Consider the following 18,718-nt stretch of genomic DNA (forward strand, 5'->3'; position numbering starts at 1 on the left):
GGCTTTGGTGGGTGCAGAAGGCATCCAGCCCTTTGCAGATGGTGCTTAGCACTTAACAGGATCAGCCCCTTAGCGACATGTATGATGTCCATCACCTCAGATGCCTTACCGTTTCTTAAATTATGCAACGCCCACCATATGTAATTAGCCAAGTAAGCTGCTTTCACCTAACCTCAAACGTTTGTAATGCTTATAATCCCATCTAGGTGTCTGTATAAAGGAGCTCCTTGTTAAGGGCAGGAGGGAGGAATATTCTTCTGTAAGAAAATTAGGGAGTTGTCAGAGATGTAAAGCTAAAGGTTCGCAAGATTGCTTTTGTTTGGCCAAGTGTTTTGAGGTTTTGGGGTTGTTTTTGGAGATGCTGGTGTTTAAACTTAGTTATTCAGCAGGTGGTCTGGCAGTAGCTGTACGTGATAAAGGAGTTTGCTCATAGCAAGTCCTGTCCCCACTAGGCTATCAGCATCTTAGCTTGCTGTTTTCTTTCCAGTCCTTTCTTACTCCTGTTTTTGCAAATATTACAGCAGCTTCAACTTCCTTCCTGGGATGAAAATCCATGAGTTCATCAGCCAAGATGGAGCTTCAGTTTTGGCCTGATTTGGTTTCTCTCTTGACAAAGCTGAACGGTTGGACACTCTTGGTGGTTCTGGTCATGTTCCTTTTGATTATTGACTTTGTGAAAAAGAGACGACCCCGGAATTTCCCTCCAGGGCCACAGGTCTTTCCTCTTGTGGGAACCCTTGTGGACTTAAAGCAGCCCCTCCACCTCGCACTGCAGAAGGTAAGAGCTCCATGGACTTTTCTCCTGCTAACAGTATTTTAACTCTTCAGTGACTTTTGTCACCAAACCTGTGAAGCAAGGGTAGCCTCTGAAGAACTGGCTAAATAGTAACCACATGTGGTAGATGACCTTCCTGGGTTTTATCTCTTACTATCTTCTCCTCTTCCATGGGTGTAGGAAGGTCCAATGGGAAAGAAACCCATAATGGAGGAACACCAACGCGTTCCTCCTTTTCCTTCCCATCTGACTGCTGCCATTTTCTTCTGGAGCCCAGAAAGGGTGCAGAGGGGCTGGACCAGGCTGGGGCATGGATGGCAAGTGCTGTGTGGGAAAGGGACCGTTTGGACAGTGAAGATCACCTCTGGAAATCGTCTTGTCATTGTCTTTGCTCAGAGGCCAACAATTTGCCCCATTACATCTGAAAGAAACATTTAAGACCCTGAGTTAACGATCCCTGTGGCTTCTTCTGTGTTGCAGAAAGAGGCAGTGATTGCTCTGGAAAGGTTTCCAGAGCTTTGACTCCCACCAAAGCCAACAGAAGAGGGTTATTCTATGCGTGCTGAGTATGCTTCTCTGAAAAAGTGGAAGGAAAGGTTCTGACTTGGTGGTTGCAAATATCCTTTCTGGTGATTATTTATCTCTTGCTTGTACTTAGCACGCTGATGCCAGTCTATGTACCCCGGGTTTTCACAGGCCACTATCACAGGTGTCCCCTAGGGGAACCCTCGGTGAAGGCTGAGGTGGTGTGCTAAGGATGTTTTGTCCATACGCACAAGTATTATTAACAAAATTAATCATGTTCATTTATACACACACTGACTGAGACACCCATTTGGCCCCAGACTGGTTTCACAAGTCTCCACAGCAGTTCAGGGTGATGTCCTTTCCTGTAGACTCACACTAAGAAGAGGATGGCCTGAGCTCCTTGGCAGAGTGTGGCCTGAGAGACAACATGATCACCCTTTGCTCTTAGACATCAGGGAGCTGAACGCTGCACAGAAGACACTAATGGTAGCCAAGTCTGTGCAAGGTAGATAGCTATAATTTGGCCATAAATGCATTCAGGCTTAAAATTAGAAGTAGGTTTCTAGGCATTTGCAGGTGGAGCCACTTTCTAAACGAGACAGCTGGAGCAAGAAACCACACTGCTTTAGACAAAAAAGTTGATGAAAGGAATTGCCCCCAGCAGCAAGAGCCTGGGTATGGTGACCCAGGTGGTGCCTTCACCTCCTACCCTATCTGTGAGGAAGAGGGACGGAGCAGATGCCCCTCAGTTACAAAGCAAGTAATGTCCTTGTTACAATCCTTGTTGCAAGTTAAATTGATGCAACTGCCTGGTGAAACCCAGGTCATACCTGCTAACAAATACAAGCAAACTATCTCTCCCACACTACAGCTCTCCAGGATTTTTTTATGCCGTCTCCAGCCTTCGTGGAATAGTTCAGATTGGGTGGGACCTGTGGACTTGGGTCTGGGTTTTTCTTAAGTCCGCTTCCTCCAAATGGGACTAAATTCGAAGTTATTTGAATTCATAGGTAATTCGGGTATTGTCTAGGTCAGCTTTGAAAGTTTCCATCTTCTTGCTCTCAGAGGGTGATGAACTCTCTTTCAGCTTACCGGTCGGTACGGGAACATCTTCAGCGTGCAGTTTGGAAGCCTGACGTTTGTGGTAGTCAGCGGGTACCAGATGGTGAGAGAAGCTCTTGTCCACCAGGCTGAAATATTTGCAGATCGGCCAAATATTCCACTCCTCCAAGAAATATTTAGAGGCTTTGGTAAGCACAGCTACCAGGATTTTGGTACAAAATATTCATCTCTTTACAATGATAAGAATTAGAGTGAAAGAAACAGTTTGAGTTCAACCCTTGCTAACTTCACCCATGAAGGTGAAGTTAGGTTGCACAGAGTAAGGCAAGAACTTAATTCAGTCTAATGATCTCACAAGTGCACGTTTTAATCTCCTGGGATTTTGGGATGGTGATGGAATCAAAGTCAGGTCTTGATGAAAGAGGAGAAATAAATGCAAGCTGCCCAGAGATCAATAGGCTTGTGGAGTTTTCTCCTTGGTTTTAATTTCTCCTTCACTTTTTTCCCCTCAGTCGCATGTAGCTCCAGAGACGGGGTATGGTGCTCCTGCCTGCAGCTCTGCCAACAGTGTGATAGTACTTATAGTATTTTGGCTTACACCTTTTTTTCCCACGCAAAGTGACAAAGTAACAGATTAAAGCAAATCCATAAAGCTAGATCTTTAGCATAAGCCAATTACTCTTGAATTTTAATTCCCAGGCAAAACTATAGTTTTTTCCAGGTCTGTGGGGTTCGTTTGCTTTGGTGGTGGTGGGGGGTGGTGGTTTCAAGATGAATGGCCATTGCTGAATCCTATTGCTCGTGTGTGACCCAGAGCAAGGTTTGTTTGCTTGTGTTTTCTACCTGCAGGGCTCATATCATCCAATGGGCATATATGGAGGCAGCAGAGAAAGTTTGCTTTAGCAACACTGAAGAGCATTTCTGTAAGTTTTGAGGAAAAAGTGCAAGAGGAGAGCCGGTACCTCGTGGAGACGATTGAGGAGGAGAAAGGTGGGTGGTTAAGGTACAGCCCTGTGCCCCAAGCTTCCAGCTAAATGAACAACAAGGTGTAAAACTCTCAGTCTGACGAAGCTCCTAACACACAAAACATCTCTTCTGTTGTTCAGATCTCTACCTTATGCTTCCAGACTGTGCCTTTTACCACTATTGTAGACCTCAGGCCTCCCATTTTAGTTCTTCCTTACTAATATTAAGCAAACATATACTAGGTGTTTATTAAAACTTGCATGTTTATATGGCTAAGAAAGTCTCTCCCGTATTCCGCAAAGGAATAAATGCAGCTCTCCTGCTATCAGGCATGTATGCTCAGAGGCTTAGTTAACCTCTGCTTGTCCTTGGTTTTGCAAAGTATTTTAAAACTTGTTTAGTCAGGCTTTCCTTTTGTATCACGCACAGATGAAGCGTGTGCCTTGCTTTTTTTATGGTCCAGCTTTTAACAACTGCCAGAGGGATATTAGTAAGAATAATTTGTATGTTGGTACATGGGTGATGTTGCACTTCAGCTTTAAATAGAAGCAGATGGGGTTTAGCTAATTCTATGGAGCTATATATAGTAAACAAGAAAGATCTAAATAGGAATTGCAAAATTATATACTGAACTTGCTCCATTTTAATTGCTGTTGCACTGAAGAGGCCAAATACTTCATGTTGCCAATTGATTATAGTCCCTTATAGTCCTAATCAATAAACTAATTAAGCCACTGGTTTGGGCCTTTCTTCCCATTAGTAATGACAAATAGCGATCATGTCCATCACTCTAATATCTGAGAACGAGCCCAGTTTAATTACTTTCTTGAAGAGTGGAGAGATTAGCAGTCCTGTGCAGAGTGCCTTGCATTTCAAAGTGATGCTCCCCAGCGTACTGACAGCAGCTCGGGGCTGGACTGAATTCCTGACCGATACTAGTCTCTCATATCATGGCAAGTAGCTCTCCAGGCTGCCTAAATGTGCCCTAGGAGGTGATGGTCTCAGCTCGATAGCTCTTCCAAGGAATGCAGATGTGGTGAATGTCATACCACACTTTGCTCGTACTGGAGCTGATGTGCATCATGTCTATGAGCCATATGAGCTATTGCTGGGTTTTACAGGTGGGTGCAGAGACTTGCAATCCTCTCCTTCTCCCCTCTCTCCTCCATCTCACTTGATTTCTTTTGGGTGGACATTTAATGGCCAGTGCGGTGGCATTTTTGCAGTGTGGCTAGTCCTAGCTCCTTGCCCTGGGCTGAGCTTCAAGGGACCCTCTCCTGGTGTTTAAAATTGGCACCAAAAAACATGTTGTAGCATGCAAACCTCAGCCATAGCGTGGCAGGCACCTGGTTGTTTTCCCTGGAAAGCAGTTCAAGCTCTACTTCAGCAGCTCTGTGCTAGCATCGGTGTGTGCCAGCAGCTTGGGCTGCAGACAGGAGGGGATGTCCTGGGAGAAAGGATGTCGTGGCCCACAATGCCCAACCTCCCATGGGGTGCTGGAGGTGATGGGGGTGGTGAGGACCCCAGGATGCAGGGCGAAGCCTTAACATCACCATGGATGAAAAGTAGGTGAGGTCTCACCCCAACTTCACAACTTGACCTGGTAGAGAATGTGGTTTTGACTGAGATTTTTAAAGAAAAAAAAAGCAAGCTCTTTCATTTTGTTCCCTCCAGGACAACCATTTGACCCTCATTACAAAATTAATAGCGCTGTTTCGAACATCATCTGTTCCATAACTTTTGGGAACCGCTTTGACTACCATGACAACCGTTTTCAGGAATTACTGCACTCGCTGGCTGAAACGCTGCTGCTCATTGGAAGTTTCTGGGGCCAGGTAAAACCGGCTGGATGCTTTTCTAGCTTCAGCTGCATGTAAGTGCCCAGAAACCAGAGTTTCTAAGGCACTGACATAACCTGCTTCTCACTGTAGAAAAGAGTCATGTTATAAGGGAAATGACCACAAGTATTGTTTTACATTACACTGGGTTTCTACACAAAATCCATCAGGAAGGCAAGGAAGAAAGTTTAAATTACTAAGGCACATGGAGAAAAGAACACTACAGGATTGTAAAACCAACCTTAAGCCTGACATAACCAAAGAACAATGGAAAAAGCTTACAAATATCTATGTTTCTACAAAAAGAAGAGCCAATTAGTAGCATGATCTGTGAAAATTCCTATCTTTTCCCCCATCCCTTTCCCAACCAGTTTCTCAAATAGCTTTTTTTTATTACAAAACTGCCTGTGAGTCCAGGTGAAACTAGGTGGATTTGGGGACCACATACCATGGGTCAGGTCTGATCTCTGTCCCCTCCATGGACCCAGCACTAAGGGGCTCCTCTGGGTCCACATTGACTTTGACTCCAGTGGCTATCTCACATTAGGTGACAGCTTTGGCCACCCAATATGAGAGAACTTTATCAGCAGAAAACATCTGGCCGATTCTTATCTTGTTGGTACTTGTTTACATCTGTGTAACTAAATTGACCTTTGTAGCAAAACTACTATATTTTTCCCTGGCAGCAAGCGGAACTAATAAATTGTACTATCATCCCAGCTATGATACTGGCCCATTTTTAACTCAAGAAATGTTCTTTTGCTCTTTTTGGTTTCTCACCAGCTGTATAATGCTTTTCCTTTGGTCATGCGATGGCTGCCAGGACCCTTTAGGAAAATCTTCAGGCACTGGGAGAAACTTCAATATTTTGTGAAAGGAGTGATCGCAAAGCACAAGGAGGATTTGGACCAGTCCGAGGCAGGGGATTATATTGACTGTTACCTGAAGGAAATAGAAAAGGTAAGAGGGAAATACCTAAAGCCACCTAAACCTTAACCCACAAAATCAGCAGATGAGACTCAAGGCTGCTTTGGCAGAGGAGCTCATGCCTCCTGCGTTGTCTGCCCCTCCCTACCTCTTCCACTTCAAACTTTTTAGCAACAGCAGGAGGCTGTTCACTTTGCAAACACACAGATTTTTTGGTGGGTTTTTTTTTTTCATTTGAAAGTATTTACACTTTGCCTCCTTCCATCTTTCATTCTGTCACACGGCGTAGGAGGACTCTCAGGGAACATGTTCACGTTTCTGAGAGCTTGGAGGCCTGTGCTTGCTGTTGTGAAACTTCACATTTAAAAATGCTACCTGCTTTCAAGAGTCACCTTACTGCAAACAGGATAGCTTTCGGAGCAGTCCGTAGGGCTTGAAATTCAGCAAAAGTGAGGGGTAGAAGTTTCCATGTCCAGGGGTTGTGGATAATAAACTAGCAGAAGGACTTGATTTATGTACAGGTGGTTTTAGTTTGGGTTTTTGAAAGCATCCTCTCCTTAATAGAAGTTTTCATCCCCATTTTTTTTCCCCAAGTTTAAGGATGACACCAGCTCATATTTCCACGAGGAAAACCTGCTGTGCTCCACCCTGGACCTCTTCTTAACTGGGACTGAGACAACGGCGACTGCCATCCGCTGGGCTCTGCTCTACATGGCCGTGTACCCCCACATTCAGGGTAGGGCCACCGATGGGTCCTTCATTTAGCCCAAAACTAGTTAAGTGAAACTCACAAAAGAGTTATTTCCAGCTCTACCACATGTTGGACATCCCTGTGCCCCACGTTTCTTATCGGGAACCTTCTGAACACAGATTTTTTTTTTTTTTTTTTTTTTTTTTTTTACTTTTTGCAGAGAAAGTGCAGCTTGAAATCGACACAGTGATCGGCCAGTCCCGCCAGCCCATGATGGCCGACAAGGAGAACATGCCGTACACCAGCGCGGTGCTGAGCGAGGTCCTGCGGGTGGGCAATGTTGTGCCGCTGGGGGTGCCCAGGATGTCCACCAGCGACACTACCCTGGCCGGCTTCCACCTGCCCAAAGTACATGGACACCACCAGCCTCCCCCTCATCCCACCATCCCACCCAAAGCATGGGCTGCATGGCCCAAGTCCCAAATTTCACCAGGAGGGGAACCAGCCAGCAGGATCTTATGGAGATATCACAGCTATACAGAAAATACAAGCTCTCCTGTAGTGCTGTTATGGGTCTCACCTACTTGTGGAGGAGGATTGTGAGATCCTATGGTGCTGGTCATAATTTTCAATTTTAAGAGGTTTATCCCTTAAATTAACCCGCCACACATAATGGGAATAGAAGGCCAAGAAAAAAAGGAATGCAAAGAGTCTGGGTTTGTTATTTCCACAGAGTATTAAAAAGTAACACTTGATAAAAGCCAGGTAACAGGGATTGATGTATACACACCATTCTGCAATTATGAAAGCAAATACAGGATTTAGATATAAGTAGTCTCTTCCATGTATATGACTGGTTGAGTCAAGGAAAATTAAAAATAAAAAATCTAGGTGTTTTGCTCCACACTGACTAGAATATTTCTTTTTCTGATAAAGGATGTGGAGATAAACCAGATCGGGTTTAAAAAGCAAAATGTGATGAAGTGAATCGATTGAAAATTATTTGGTTAAATTGCTTCAAATTCCTATGGGAACACAGTGTTACCAATTTAAAGTTGGTGTATGTTAACATCACCGGTGACAGCAGCACAAGGTACAGATCAACATTATGGTGATATATAAAACACACAGAAGTGAACAATTCTGCAGGCTTTCACTCTCGTTTAATTACATAGCTCAGAAAAAAAACATTTTGCCCTTAAAAAATGTAGTTTACGTTGTGTGTGGAACCGAGCTAATAATACACTAGTCTGACAACACGTCGGCTCTTCTCCATCACATAACGGCCCGTTTTCTCCACCTCTTGCAGGGCACCACCCTGATGACCAGCCTGACCTCGATAATGTTCGACAAAAACGTGTGGGAGACTCCAGACACCTTTAATCCTGAACATTTCCTGGAAAACGGCCAGTACAGGAGGCGGGAGGCTTTTCTGCCCTTCTCTGCAGGTAGAATGATGGATGGGAAGGTGGTTTTCCTTTTTGCAATGTTTTTTTTTTTCCCCCCAAGACACCCCCTCTGGACTAGGAGGTACTGCTCCTTGCCCAGCTTCCAGCCCATCCCCAGAGTGAAAATCCCAGTGGCAGTTAATACTGACTGCTGGGAGCGGGAGGGAAATCAATTTGTCACCGCAGGATGAAAAAGTGACGCTTTTTTCCTCTTGTGCAAGCTGTGTAAATGTTTTGGGTTTTTTTCGCCGAGTTTTCCCCTCTTCGTCTATCGGCACAGCCACCGCAGTTTGCTCAGCAGTAAACTTCTGGGGAAGGTTTCTGCAGAATGTGTGGGTGAACATTGCCACCTAACCTTTCGAGGAAGAAAAGCTCCCGCAGCCTGTGCAAGGCCGCGCGTGCGGGAGCCCCAGCGGTGGCTGACGCTCGCCCGGGACTCGGTGAGGTTTTTACTCCTTTTCCAGGCAAGCGGGCCTGTCCCGGGGAGCAGCTTGCCAGGACCGAGCTCTTCATCTTCTTCACAGCCCTCCTGCAGAAGTTCACCTTCCAGGCGCCGGCGGCTGCCACGCTGACCTTCGCCTTCACGCTCAGCCTCACGCGCTGCCCCAAGCCCTTCCAGATCTGCGCGCTGCCTCGTGACTGAAGGCCGGCGTGGGGCTGCCCCCCAACCCCCTGCTTCAGCCCTCCGCAAGCCAGAAAGTGTCCCTTCGGCCACCCGCCCCGCGGAGTTCGGGCTGAAATGGTGAACTATGGGCATCTCGTACCCACCAACAGGCGGGTGGCCACGGGAAGGGCAGAGGGCCACATCTTGCATGCTGCAGCAAGGACAACCCTTGTGGCTCTTCCCTTCACCTCCTGCCTCCTCCCCTCTATCAGTTCAACAAAATGCATGAATTTAAAAGCTTTATTACTTAATCTCCACTGTCCGCAACCCCCAGGGAGGTGTTTGCCAGCTGTAAAAGCATGGGAACATGTTGGGTCCATGTTGGCTCTTCCATAGGGGATATATCCACCACCCAGAGACCATTTAGCAACCCCTAAATCCGAGTGCTGCAGCACACCAAATGACCATGGGCTGTGTTCCAAGGTGTCCATGGTCAGTGGGGGCAGCTGGCCTTGGATGTACAAGCTCTGGGTTCATGCCTTAGCACCAATTTGGACTTCCAGGTGGCCTATCCTGAGCCTCAGGTGGGCTTGGGCTCAGTGTGCTGTATGCCCCCTGCACCATCACTTTGGTGCTTTCTGGTGGAAATATCTGAGCTGAGATGTTTGCAGCAGCAGCGCGTATTTTTTTTCTCTCATAAGGATATTGAAATTTTAATTAGGAGGCTACAGGGTGCCAGAAGCAGCTTCCACCAAAGGCCAACCCAAGCAGGATGGCACAAGGAACTGTGCTTCCAGTAGGTCTTGAACGCCTACAAAAACAGTATTGCAATTGTGGAAGCAGGAAAGGTTTATCCAGATAAGGTTTGTGCTAATAAAATACAAAGTGGGAAAGAAAAGTTGCAAAAAAATAATTGTGTGGTGTTGCTCAGGAGTGGTTTAACAGAAGCCCAGCAGCATGAGAAGTAGCAGTGTCAGAAGGGCCGTGCCCACGCCGGCTCACTGATGGCTGAGGAAGGAAATGTGGGCACGGAGGCTTTGCGGGGGGAAGGCAGGAGATCTCCACGTACCTTCCGTCCCTGGCAAAGGTTTATGGCCACGCACGGTGTGGGGCTGAGGAGGTGGCTCAGGGGTATGGCACCCTCTGTGGTGGAGACACTGTTTAGCCCATGCTGGGGTCTCTCTGGAAAAGAGTTAATTAAATATGCAACTTGTGGAGAAGTTTTCCATTTATGTGACCAAGCACTAACGCTTAAAAATGTTTTTTCCTGTGTGCTTTTGTTTAGAATATAGCCACAGCAAAGATTTATTCCCCACCCCCCTTTTTTTTTTCTTCCCACCTTTCACAAGTGACTTTTTTATGGGCACCTACGTAGGGCACTGAGTAGTTAACAGGAAAAGAGGATTAAATCAAGTTTCATTTCCACTGGCTTTAGCCTCCATCTCTGCAATAACCGCCTTTGCTGCCTTGCAAAGCAATCACTGTGCAGTGGCAGATCTATGCCACATGGGAGAGTCCTTTGCACATCACATCCCTGCCACGCCGGGCACCCCGGGATTTTGTCAATGAGCTGTCCTTCTAACTGATCGCTTTAATCCTATTGCAGTTTTAATTAATGTTTCGCAGTTACAGGCTCCCGTGGTGGTTTGTGGGTTTTTTTCTTTCTTTCTAAAAGAGAAAACATAAAAGATCTGTGGACTTTTTTTTTCACCTATGAAGTTTTCAAAGCCATTCAGGACTAGCAGTGGTTTCTCTCATTTTTTTTTATTCGCTTTGGTGTAGGTCTGAGCTCTGGGATGGGGCTGCAGCTTGTATTATTTGCACTGGCTTAGCAAACAAGTGTTGAACTCTTCCCTCTTCCATTTCAAACTTGCCTTTCTCTGTTACTTTAGGGTTTCCTTCCCCATTCATGGAGAGAATAAAAGATTGAAGTTGTCTTCTTTTTCTTTTTCTTTTTTTTAAATCCATTGAAGGGGAAAAAAAAATTAAATGTAATGATCCCAAATCATAAAGGCAGGAGGCGTGAACATGGAGGTTTTTTGAGTAGAACATCTCATGTGAATGAGGGGGAAACTCCTGCCTTTCCACAGGGCTCATGCCTAAGTGCACTTAAAAGCCAGAGGTAAAAAGAGAGCTTCTCCTGAAAAACAGCTTCATCCCCTTTATGTTGCAGAATAAAACAATGATTTAACTTCTCAAGTTTCTCAAACGTAAAGGCTTTGCCCTCACGTGTATGGCATCACTCTGGCGGTGCTGCTGCATCTCTGTGCTTTGTCTTCAGCACCGGACAACCCCATCAGCCACATCCAATGTCCCCAAAAGAGAGAAAACGAACCCGAATCACCCCCCGGGGCACGAGGAGGCAGCTGACAGCCGCAGCAGAGCCACACAGTGTGATGGCAAACTGCTGGTGCAAATGCCCTCGCTTCTTCTGCAATAAAGCACAGCACACAGCTCCACGTCCACTGTGGTGTAGTGCCTGGCCAGCCGCCTGCCTCGGAGCCACTCTCGGGTGGGAAGATGGTTACAGGTCCCGCCAAAGGGCCCAGCACCTGCTGTGGCTTTTCAGCACCTGCCCCGGGTTTGTCGGGCTTTGGGCACGGCTTCGGCATGGGCTGCACGCTCGACAGCCACAGCGGGCGGGAAGGGATGGCGGGAGGGCCTGGGGCAAGGCCGGCTCCCGGCCGGAGCAGGGTGCTCTGCTTGCACACATCCAGCCGAGATGAGAAAATGATGGTGCTTAGAAACCGCTGCAGATCCTGGACGGCTTCCAGCCCACATCACCCTGACACACCGAAACCTCAACCAGTGAGTCAGATGGTTTGCGAAAGGTTTGTGCAACCTTATCTCGGATGGCCCTGCTGACCTGGGGCTTGGTCTGGGACTCTTCATATCACTGAACGAGCTTCTGCAAACTCGGAAAGCGTGAGGAGCTCAGAGCGGCGGGAGCCTCCCCGGCACTGTGAAGCCGACGCTGGGACACGGCACGGTGAGGGCACCACGGGGAGGAGAAAGTGGGACTCACGTCAAGCCACGGGCTCATGGGGACAGCATGGCGTGGCTGCCAGAAGGTTTTAATCCTGGCCCCGCAAAGCTCCTTTCTGTCCTTTAGGCAAGGACGTGGATCACTGGGGTTTTGTAAAGCAGCGGTGGGAGGCAGGAGGGGAAAGAGGGAGCTGGGGGTGTTATGGTTTGTGTTCAGGGTTTTTTAAATGGGATCAGAGGAAATGCTTGAGTTTAATCAAACAGTCCTTGCTGAAACATGGGAAAGCGGGAGTTCAAATGTGGTCTCCAGGCCAGGTCAGCAAAAGCTGCTTGATGCTGTCTTGTGTTTGTGCCCCCAGCACCTTGCCCATCTCCCCCCATCCCTAGGGGGTTTGGTGGCATCCCTTGAGCTCAGCCCGCCCTGACCTGCCACAAGACACATCCCTGTGGAGCTCCACCATCCACCCATGCTGTGCTTCCTCTGGGAGAGCATCTCCTTCCAGATGCTCCTTGTCTTCCTCACTGTCTTCCTGCTGGTCGCCAGCTACGTGAAGCAGAGGCAGCCAAAGAACTTCCCTCCCAGCCCCTTCTCCCTCCCCCTCATCGGGCACATGTACCTGTTGAACTTCAACAACCCCCAGGCCACAGTGCAGAAGGTACAGGGGTGGTGGGCACCGTGGGGAAGGGGGCGGAGGGGGTTGCGGTTACACCACCTTTGCAGCATGGGGAAGGGATTAACCCCAAGCCCATGGCCCATGGGGACCTAGAGGCGGCAGGTTCTCCCTTGGTCAGCAGGAACATCATGAAGTTTGCCTGGGTAGGAGGAGGGGGACAAAGGTGGAGCGACCTTTTTGGACAAAGGGCACGACATGATACCATGCACACGGTGGCAGCTGTAGGAGCCCCATAGGCCTGGCCAGGGACTGGAAGGGTGTTTGGGAAGGGCATGAAAAACACAGGACTGAAAAATCAAACCTGGACAGTTTTACTTGAATTATGGCCAGTTAACACCAACTCCTGATTAGTGATTTGGGAAAAGAGGAAAGAAAAAAGACTGAGTCAAGCAGACACTTGTGCAAACACCCTGTCTCCCCTCCTGCTCTCAGCTTCCCTTATTTTCATCTGTGTCCCTTGCCAGGGCTGTCCCTGTCCCGACAGACACATGCATTGCAAATGAAAGCCCTTTTATTTATTTTGCCCCCCCCTCCCAGCTTTCTGAAAAACTTGGGGACATCTTCAAGCTGCAGCTGGGCACCACATCGTTTGTGTTCGTAAATGGGCTGCGGATGGTTAAGGAAGCTCTAGTAAACCAAGGGGAAAACTTCATCGATCGCCCTGAAATTCCAGTTGACAAGGAGATCTTCAGCAAGTTAGGTGAGTTATCCCTCAGGACACGTATCTCAGCTGTAAGGTCAAAGAGTTGACCCTGCGGAGGTCCAAGACAGCTGGAGATAAGACAGAGCCCTGGAGCTCTCTGCCCTCGGTGGAGGGCCCTGCCTTGGCTCACAGTGGGGTGTTCCTGCAGGACTGGTCTCCTCCAACGGGCACTTGTGGAAGCAGCAGAGGAGGTTCACCTTGACCACCCTCCGAAACTTAGGCTTGGGGAAAAGGAGCCTGGAGGAGCGCATCCAGGAGGAGTGCCGATACCTCGTGGATGTGTTTGGGGACGAGCAAGGTGAGTGCTATGACCCTCATAAGCTGTGCTGAAGACAGGAACCGGTATGGCCCACTATAATTTCACCCATGATTCATTGCATGCTGGAAATACAACTCACCTTGCAAGCGATGCTAGCACCCTGCCAGCATCCCAGCTCACTTTTACAGGCATTCTGCCTCCTAACTGACTGGTGAATGCAGCTAGGTAACACCCAAAGCGTTAGTCATAGCCCACCCTCAGCCTACTGCTCTCTCGCAGATCTCTGGAAAGTCCTGTGCGTGTGTAAATCCCAGTGTTTCCGATTAATTCAAATGACGTCCACCCTTCTGCAGCTCTTGCCTTCCAAAGTAAACAAACATCTCCGTAGTCTGATTGTCAGGGTGTTTGCCAGACTTGGCCAGCTCATGGGGGTGCCTAGGCGTCCCGGGAGAGCAGTGACACAAGAGGGTGCCCATCAGGGCCGCTCATTGCACTTGTATTTGTTGAATATTTTATCTCTGACAACTGTTTCCTACTTTTCTGTGAAGACTGGAAGAGAATTGATCATTCCCCTTTCCTTCTCCAGGAAAGCCTTTCAACCCCCACATTAAAATCAGTAACGCCGTTTCAAACATCATCTGCTCCATCACCTTTGGCAATCGGTTTGACTACGAGGATAAGGACTTCCAAAAACTGCTGAAGCTCATTGACGAGACAACTAGCCTCCACGCGACCATCATGAGCCAGGTACACCCTCCTGCCACCAACATGGATGCTGTGCAGTTTTGCAGGGCCATAGTTTCTTCGCTGTAGTCAGCCTCAAAACTCGTAGTGTTTTCATCAGCAAACGTCGTCATCATTCCCTATTCCTTCACACAGGGTAGATTTGCCTGTAATTTGTTCCTGCCTATTTTCAAGCTGGGCAATGGTCATATTGCTCTCCCTCACCCCACGCCACCTTTCCTGCCCATCGTGCCCACTGTACCATCGGGTAATACACGAGTCACTCCGTAACAGGAATATCAACCCCTTGTAATGGTCTCCTGGAGCTGAGCTATTTCCACAACTCCAGCAATTCAGTGGCATCGCAGGCTCCTTCAGTTTTGATAACAGTCCTGTATTCCACTCACCCTTCTTCTTTTGTGTCCAAAGCTGTACAACTCTTTCCCGTCTATAATAAAGTTCTTCCCTGGGTCCCATCAAACCATTCGTAAAAACTGGAGGTTGTTGAAAAGTTTCGTGAAAGAGAAGATCAACAAACACAAGGAGGACTGTAACCTCTCAGAGAACTATGACTTCATCAGCAGCTACCTGCAGGAGATAGCCAAGGTCAGCAACGTGGAGCAAACCCTTCCGCAGCGGGGCTTAGAACTCAGGAGGGATGAGAAATGAGCCTGAATTCCCCATCGGAGCTGCCTGTGTAGCCATTTAGGAGCTTAGGACGGACATCGGGCCCAGAGCACCTGTTAGTGGGATGGAGGCACGGGGGGGGCCAGCAGCGTCTGCCAAAGTCCTTGGGGTTGACTTGGACTAAGCCAGTGTCAGGGCAGCCCTTGCTGTTCACGTGGTACTAACGCACCTTTTTGTGAAGGGCAACGGCATCTTCCGGGAGGAAAACCTCGTGGCATGTGCAACCGACCTGCTGTTTGCTGGGACCGAGACCACGTCCACAACCATCCGCTGGGCTCTGCTGTATATGGCCATGTATCCAGAAATTCAAGGTACAGTTAGAAAAAAGGTGGTTTTCCCTGCTTTTAGCCCTCACAGCTTCATGGGAGCCTCTTTTTTTTGAGAGAGAAAAATGGGGAATCCCCCTACACCCACACAAAAGAGGTGCACAAACAGTAGCAGGTGTCCCAGGTCGGTCCTTGGGGGCCCCTCACAGCAACCCCTTGTGCTGTTCCAAGGGTGCTGGGTTTTTTTCGTGAACCTTGGCTGATCCCTGCTGTTTCCCACCAGCCCGTGTGCAAACAGAGATTGACACGGTCATTGGGCAGCTGCGGCAGCCAGCCCTGGAGGACAGGAACAACATGCCCTACACCAACGCCGTCATCCACGAAGTGCAGAGGAAAGGCAACATCATCCCTTTCAACGTGCCAAGAGAGGTGGTGAAGGACACGGTCTTGGATGGCTTCCACATACCAAAGGTAACCTCACTCCTGAGCACTGAGACTTGAGCAAGGGCCTCCCAGTTCCACAGGCAGGATCCGCCAGACCAGCTCGCTCCTGTGGAGGCAGGAGGGGCAGAGCTACAGCCTTTCTGCCCTGGCCAGAGTTCAGTCCTAGCGAACTCGTATTTTTGCCATCCAAACGTTCTCCAGCATGTTGAATGGTGCAAAGCACTGCAGGGTGACACCCCTCCACACCCCCTATCGAGGCACAGATCCCATCTCACTTAGCTTTTACAGGAACTTTGGCCCAAGATTACAGCAGATAAAAATTATGCTGGTGAGGGAGAAGTGTGGGTATATAATAATGCACCTCTGAACAGGCAAGAAGTAGAAAACACTGCCTGTGCGGGGGGTGATGGACAAATAATTGCAGCAGAATTTGACTGTGGATGTTCTTCACGAAGAGGAGAATGAAAGATAAAAAGGTCCTTCCTGCTGCCAGTGACAGAGAAAGTGTGATTTATTTCTTTTTCACCTACTAGGGCACCCTTTTGCTCACAAATTTAACCTCCGTGATGTTTGACAAGAATGAGTGGGAAACTCCCGACACTTTTAACCCCGGGCATTTCCTGAAGGATGGTCAGTTCTGGAAAAGAGAGTCTTTTATGCCATTTTCTATAGGTAAGATTTGCTGGACCATGGTGCTTCTGTGCTGAGGCACTGGGATGGGGCTCCCAACTGCATGGTGGAGACACAGAGGAAAATAGCGATGGAAAGGGCAGGTGTTGGCTGCACCCTGGAAGAAGCCACTCCAGCAGTGCTCAAGTGGCCACCCCAAAGCACCTCACCCATGCTCTGAGCCCTTTCTCATCTCTCTTCACATGTACAGAAGAGAGATGAGGATGAATAAGAGACCCTAAAAACGGCAGAGACCCTAGAAACACCCTCACCAAGGGAAGAGCATCGCTCTGTGCTCCTGCTTCCACGTGGCTGAGTTCACCAAGGGCTTCGCTGTTGCCACCACAGGGTACCCCAGCCAACAGCTTCCCCGGGGAGACTGCTTTTAGCACCCCTGCTTCCCATACCAGCCTCACACACCACCTCTGGTAGCTCTTTGGTGCAGCTCAAACAAACCACCGCTCCCAGCACGGCCACGGCCAGACTGTGCACGTCAGCACAGCTCACCGGAGCACGTGCCCTCCGGGGGCAGCCCGCGCTGTAAAGCCCATGGCGTTATCAGAGCTCAGTTTGGGCTGCAAATCTCACCCTGGGAAGGGGGTGACACAGCTGGACCACGGTCCTACGGGAAGGCAGGGGCTTTCTCAGCAGTGAAAGCAGCTGGGCAGCTGGCGCAGGCTGAGGATGCCATGGGTGGCTGTCTCCACAGGGAAGCGTGCCTGCCTGGGCGAGTCGCTGGCCCGCTCTGAGCTCTTCCTCTTCTTCACGGCTCTGCTCCAGAAATTCACCTTCCAGGCGCCCCCGGACACCACGCTCACCCTCCAGTTCAAGCTAGGCATCACGCTGGCCCCACAGTCCTACGAGATCTGTGCCGTGCCGCGGTAGGGAAGCCTGGGCCACCATCCTCGCAGGGAAAAATCCTTCGGGAAGGATGCTGAGAAGGAGCCCTCGGTGGCTCCCCTGGGCAGTGGTAACAACCGCCTGGCTCCAGGGAGAGGCTGGGTAGTTTCTTTTAAAGCAATTGCAAAATAATTTCTTTTCGAAGCAGACCTTGCACTCTGTATCACATGAGAGAGGCGATCAGCCTGGGATCTCCCAGGGCACTTTTAGGCTTGCCATATGGCACTGCAAATGAATGTGGGGCTTGGGGCTTTCCTAATTTTATGATGGATGGCCATGCTTCACCATGGCAAGAGAACGAGCAAGACTTTAGGGATTGCTGTGTTCAGGCTGTGGCTGTGTACTGTGGAAGAGCAGTACCAGCCTGTGTTTTATCACATTAATAGAACATTTTTTGGTTTTGTTATCCTTGGCATGTAATCGGGTAAAAAAAACCCAAAAGTTGCTCTATAATATCTCTTTCTCCTGCATCAATAAACGCTTACCAAAACATTTTTGTCACGAAGCGTTCTGCAAAGTGAAGCCCAACAGAGGTGATTCCCAGCCTTCAGCCGTGCCCAGAGCACCAGGGGGTGGCAGGGGGCTGCGAGTCCACCCAGGCAGGGCCTGGCCCACGTCACTGCAGCATTGCTCTCCGTTAGCAGAGGGGCCGGCACTGTAACAGCAAAGGCAATTCCTACAGAACTGATGAAAATAAATGTCCCTGTCAGTACAAGTACACTAGCAGGTAAACCATCAAAGCCTGTGGCCAGGTCCTGGCTTGCCACAGTGATTAGGAGTGTAACACCCACAGGGAGCATGTGGGGAGTGCTCTCTGCTCCGCCAGATCTCTAGAACTTCCAGCCATAGAAGTCACAGGTCCTGCCTTTTGGAATATGCTAAATCCTGTTTACCTGCCCAGCATCATCGAGTGGCTGGTGTGGCCGGGGTGGGTAGAGGGGTGAGCTCCAGCAACAGACGATGCACAGCTAAACCTGCTTCACACAACAGTCTAATGAATAAAAAGGTCCTTTGGAAAATACCGCCAACAAATTACTAATGTTTCAAACCACCACGTGTAAGGTGAAACAGTTCCAAGATTGACAGACAGCTGATGGTTAACACCAGTAAATGCATCAACTCCAACTGTGGCACCACGGGACCCCAGCAAGGCCTCCAGGCACAAGAAGATGCAGCTCCCAGCAGTGGGACCGGGGGCTGGTGGGAAGGCACGGCGCCGATAACGCACACCTCCACCTCCTGCTTGCCTTCCGGAGAAGCGAGGGGAGAGCCATCTTTTCCTGTTCATTTTCAATTTTTCCTGCAGTACTTTTTACATGTTCCTACAAGAAACCAATTTTTCCCAGCACCTCTTCCAAGAATTAAGTCATCTCCTGAAGGACGTAAAAGCATCTTTTTTCATGCAAGTATTAATGCCCAGGTGGGTTTCAAATCCTTTTATTTTAACCTGCATTTTCTTCTCCTCCGAGTACACAAGGGAGGAAGCATGGAAGGCTGGGATGGCCCTGCAGACCGGCTCATGGAAACACCCTGTGGCCCCACAGCTGCACACTGGGGCTACACACAGCC

The 18,718-nt window shown here is 48.9% G+C and overlaps 2 protein-coding genes across 4 annotated transcripts; both read left to right on the forward strand.

Annotated features, from left to right (window-relative positions):
- The first annotated feature begins 214 nt into the window (after positions 1 to 214).
- LOC130157222 (cytochrome P450 2J2-like) lies at positions 215 to 9,140 on the forward strand. Of its 2 annotated transcripts, XM_056356598.1 has the most exons (10): positions 215 to 299; positions 522 to 778; positions 2,391 to 2,553; positions 3,215 to 3,355; positions 5,006 to 5,166; positions 5,953 to 6,129; positions 6,691 to 6,832; positions 7,008 to 7,195; positions 8,097 to 8,235; positions 8,700 to 9,140. In XM_056356598.1, the coding sequence occupies exons 2-10, from the start codon at positions 554 to 556 to the stop codon at positions 8,876 to 8,878; spliced, it is 1,515 nt and encodes a 504-aa protein (XP_056212573.1). In that variant the 5' UTR covers positions 215 to 299; positions 522 to 553; the 3' UTR covers positions 8,879 to 9,140. The 2 variants fall into 2 exon arrangements, with proteins under 2 accessions (XP_056212573.1, XP_056212572.1); XM_056356597.1 differs by having other exon boundaries at positions 246 to 778.
- Positions 9,141 to 11,412: 2,272 nt separating this feature from the next.
- LOC130157223 (cytochrome P450 2J2-like) lies at positions 11,413 to 17,641 on the forward strand. 2 transcript variants are annotated; one of them, XM_056356599.1, is made up of 10 exons: positions 11,413 to 11,828; positions 12,184 to 12,480; positions 13,036 to 13,198; positions 13,350 to 13,499; positions 14,047 to 14,207; positions 14,613 to 14,789; positions 15,052 to 15,181; positions 15,420 to 15,607; positions 16,114 to 16,252; positions 16,959 to 17,641. In XM_056356599.1, exons 2-10 carry the CDS (start codon positions 12,292 to 12,294, stop codon positions 17,132 to 17,134), a joined length of 1,473 nt encoding a protein of 490 aa, XP_056212574.1. In that variant the 5' UTR covers positions 11,413 to 11,828; positions 12,184 to 12,291; the 3' UTR covers positions 17,135 to 17,641. The 2 variants fall into 2 exon arrangements, with proteins under 2 accessions (XP_056212574.1, XP_056212576.1); XM_056356601.1 differs by lacking the exon at positions 12,184 to 12,480 and having other exon boundaries at positions 11,416 to 11,828.
- The last annotated feature ends 1,077 nt before the right edge of the window (positions 17,642 to 18,718 follow it).

The sequence above is a fragment of the Falco biarmicus genome, chromosome 11 (assembly GCF_023638135.1).
Source record: "Falco biarmicus isolate bFalBia1 chromosome 11, bFalBia1.pri, whole genome shotgun sequence".
Classification (NCBI taxonomy): Eukaryota; Metazoa; Chordata; class Aves; order Falconiformes; family Falconidae; genus Falco; species Falco biarmicus.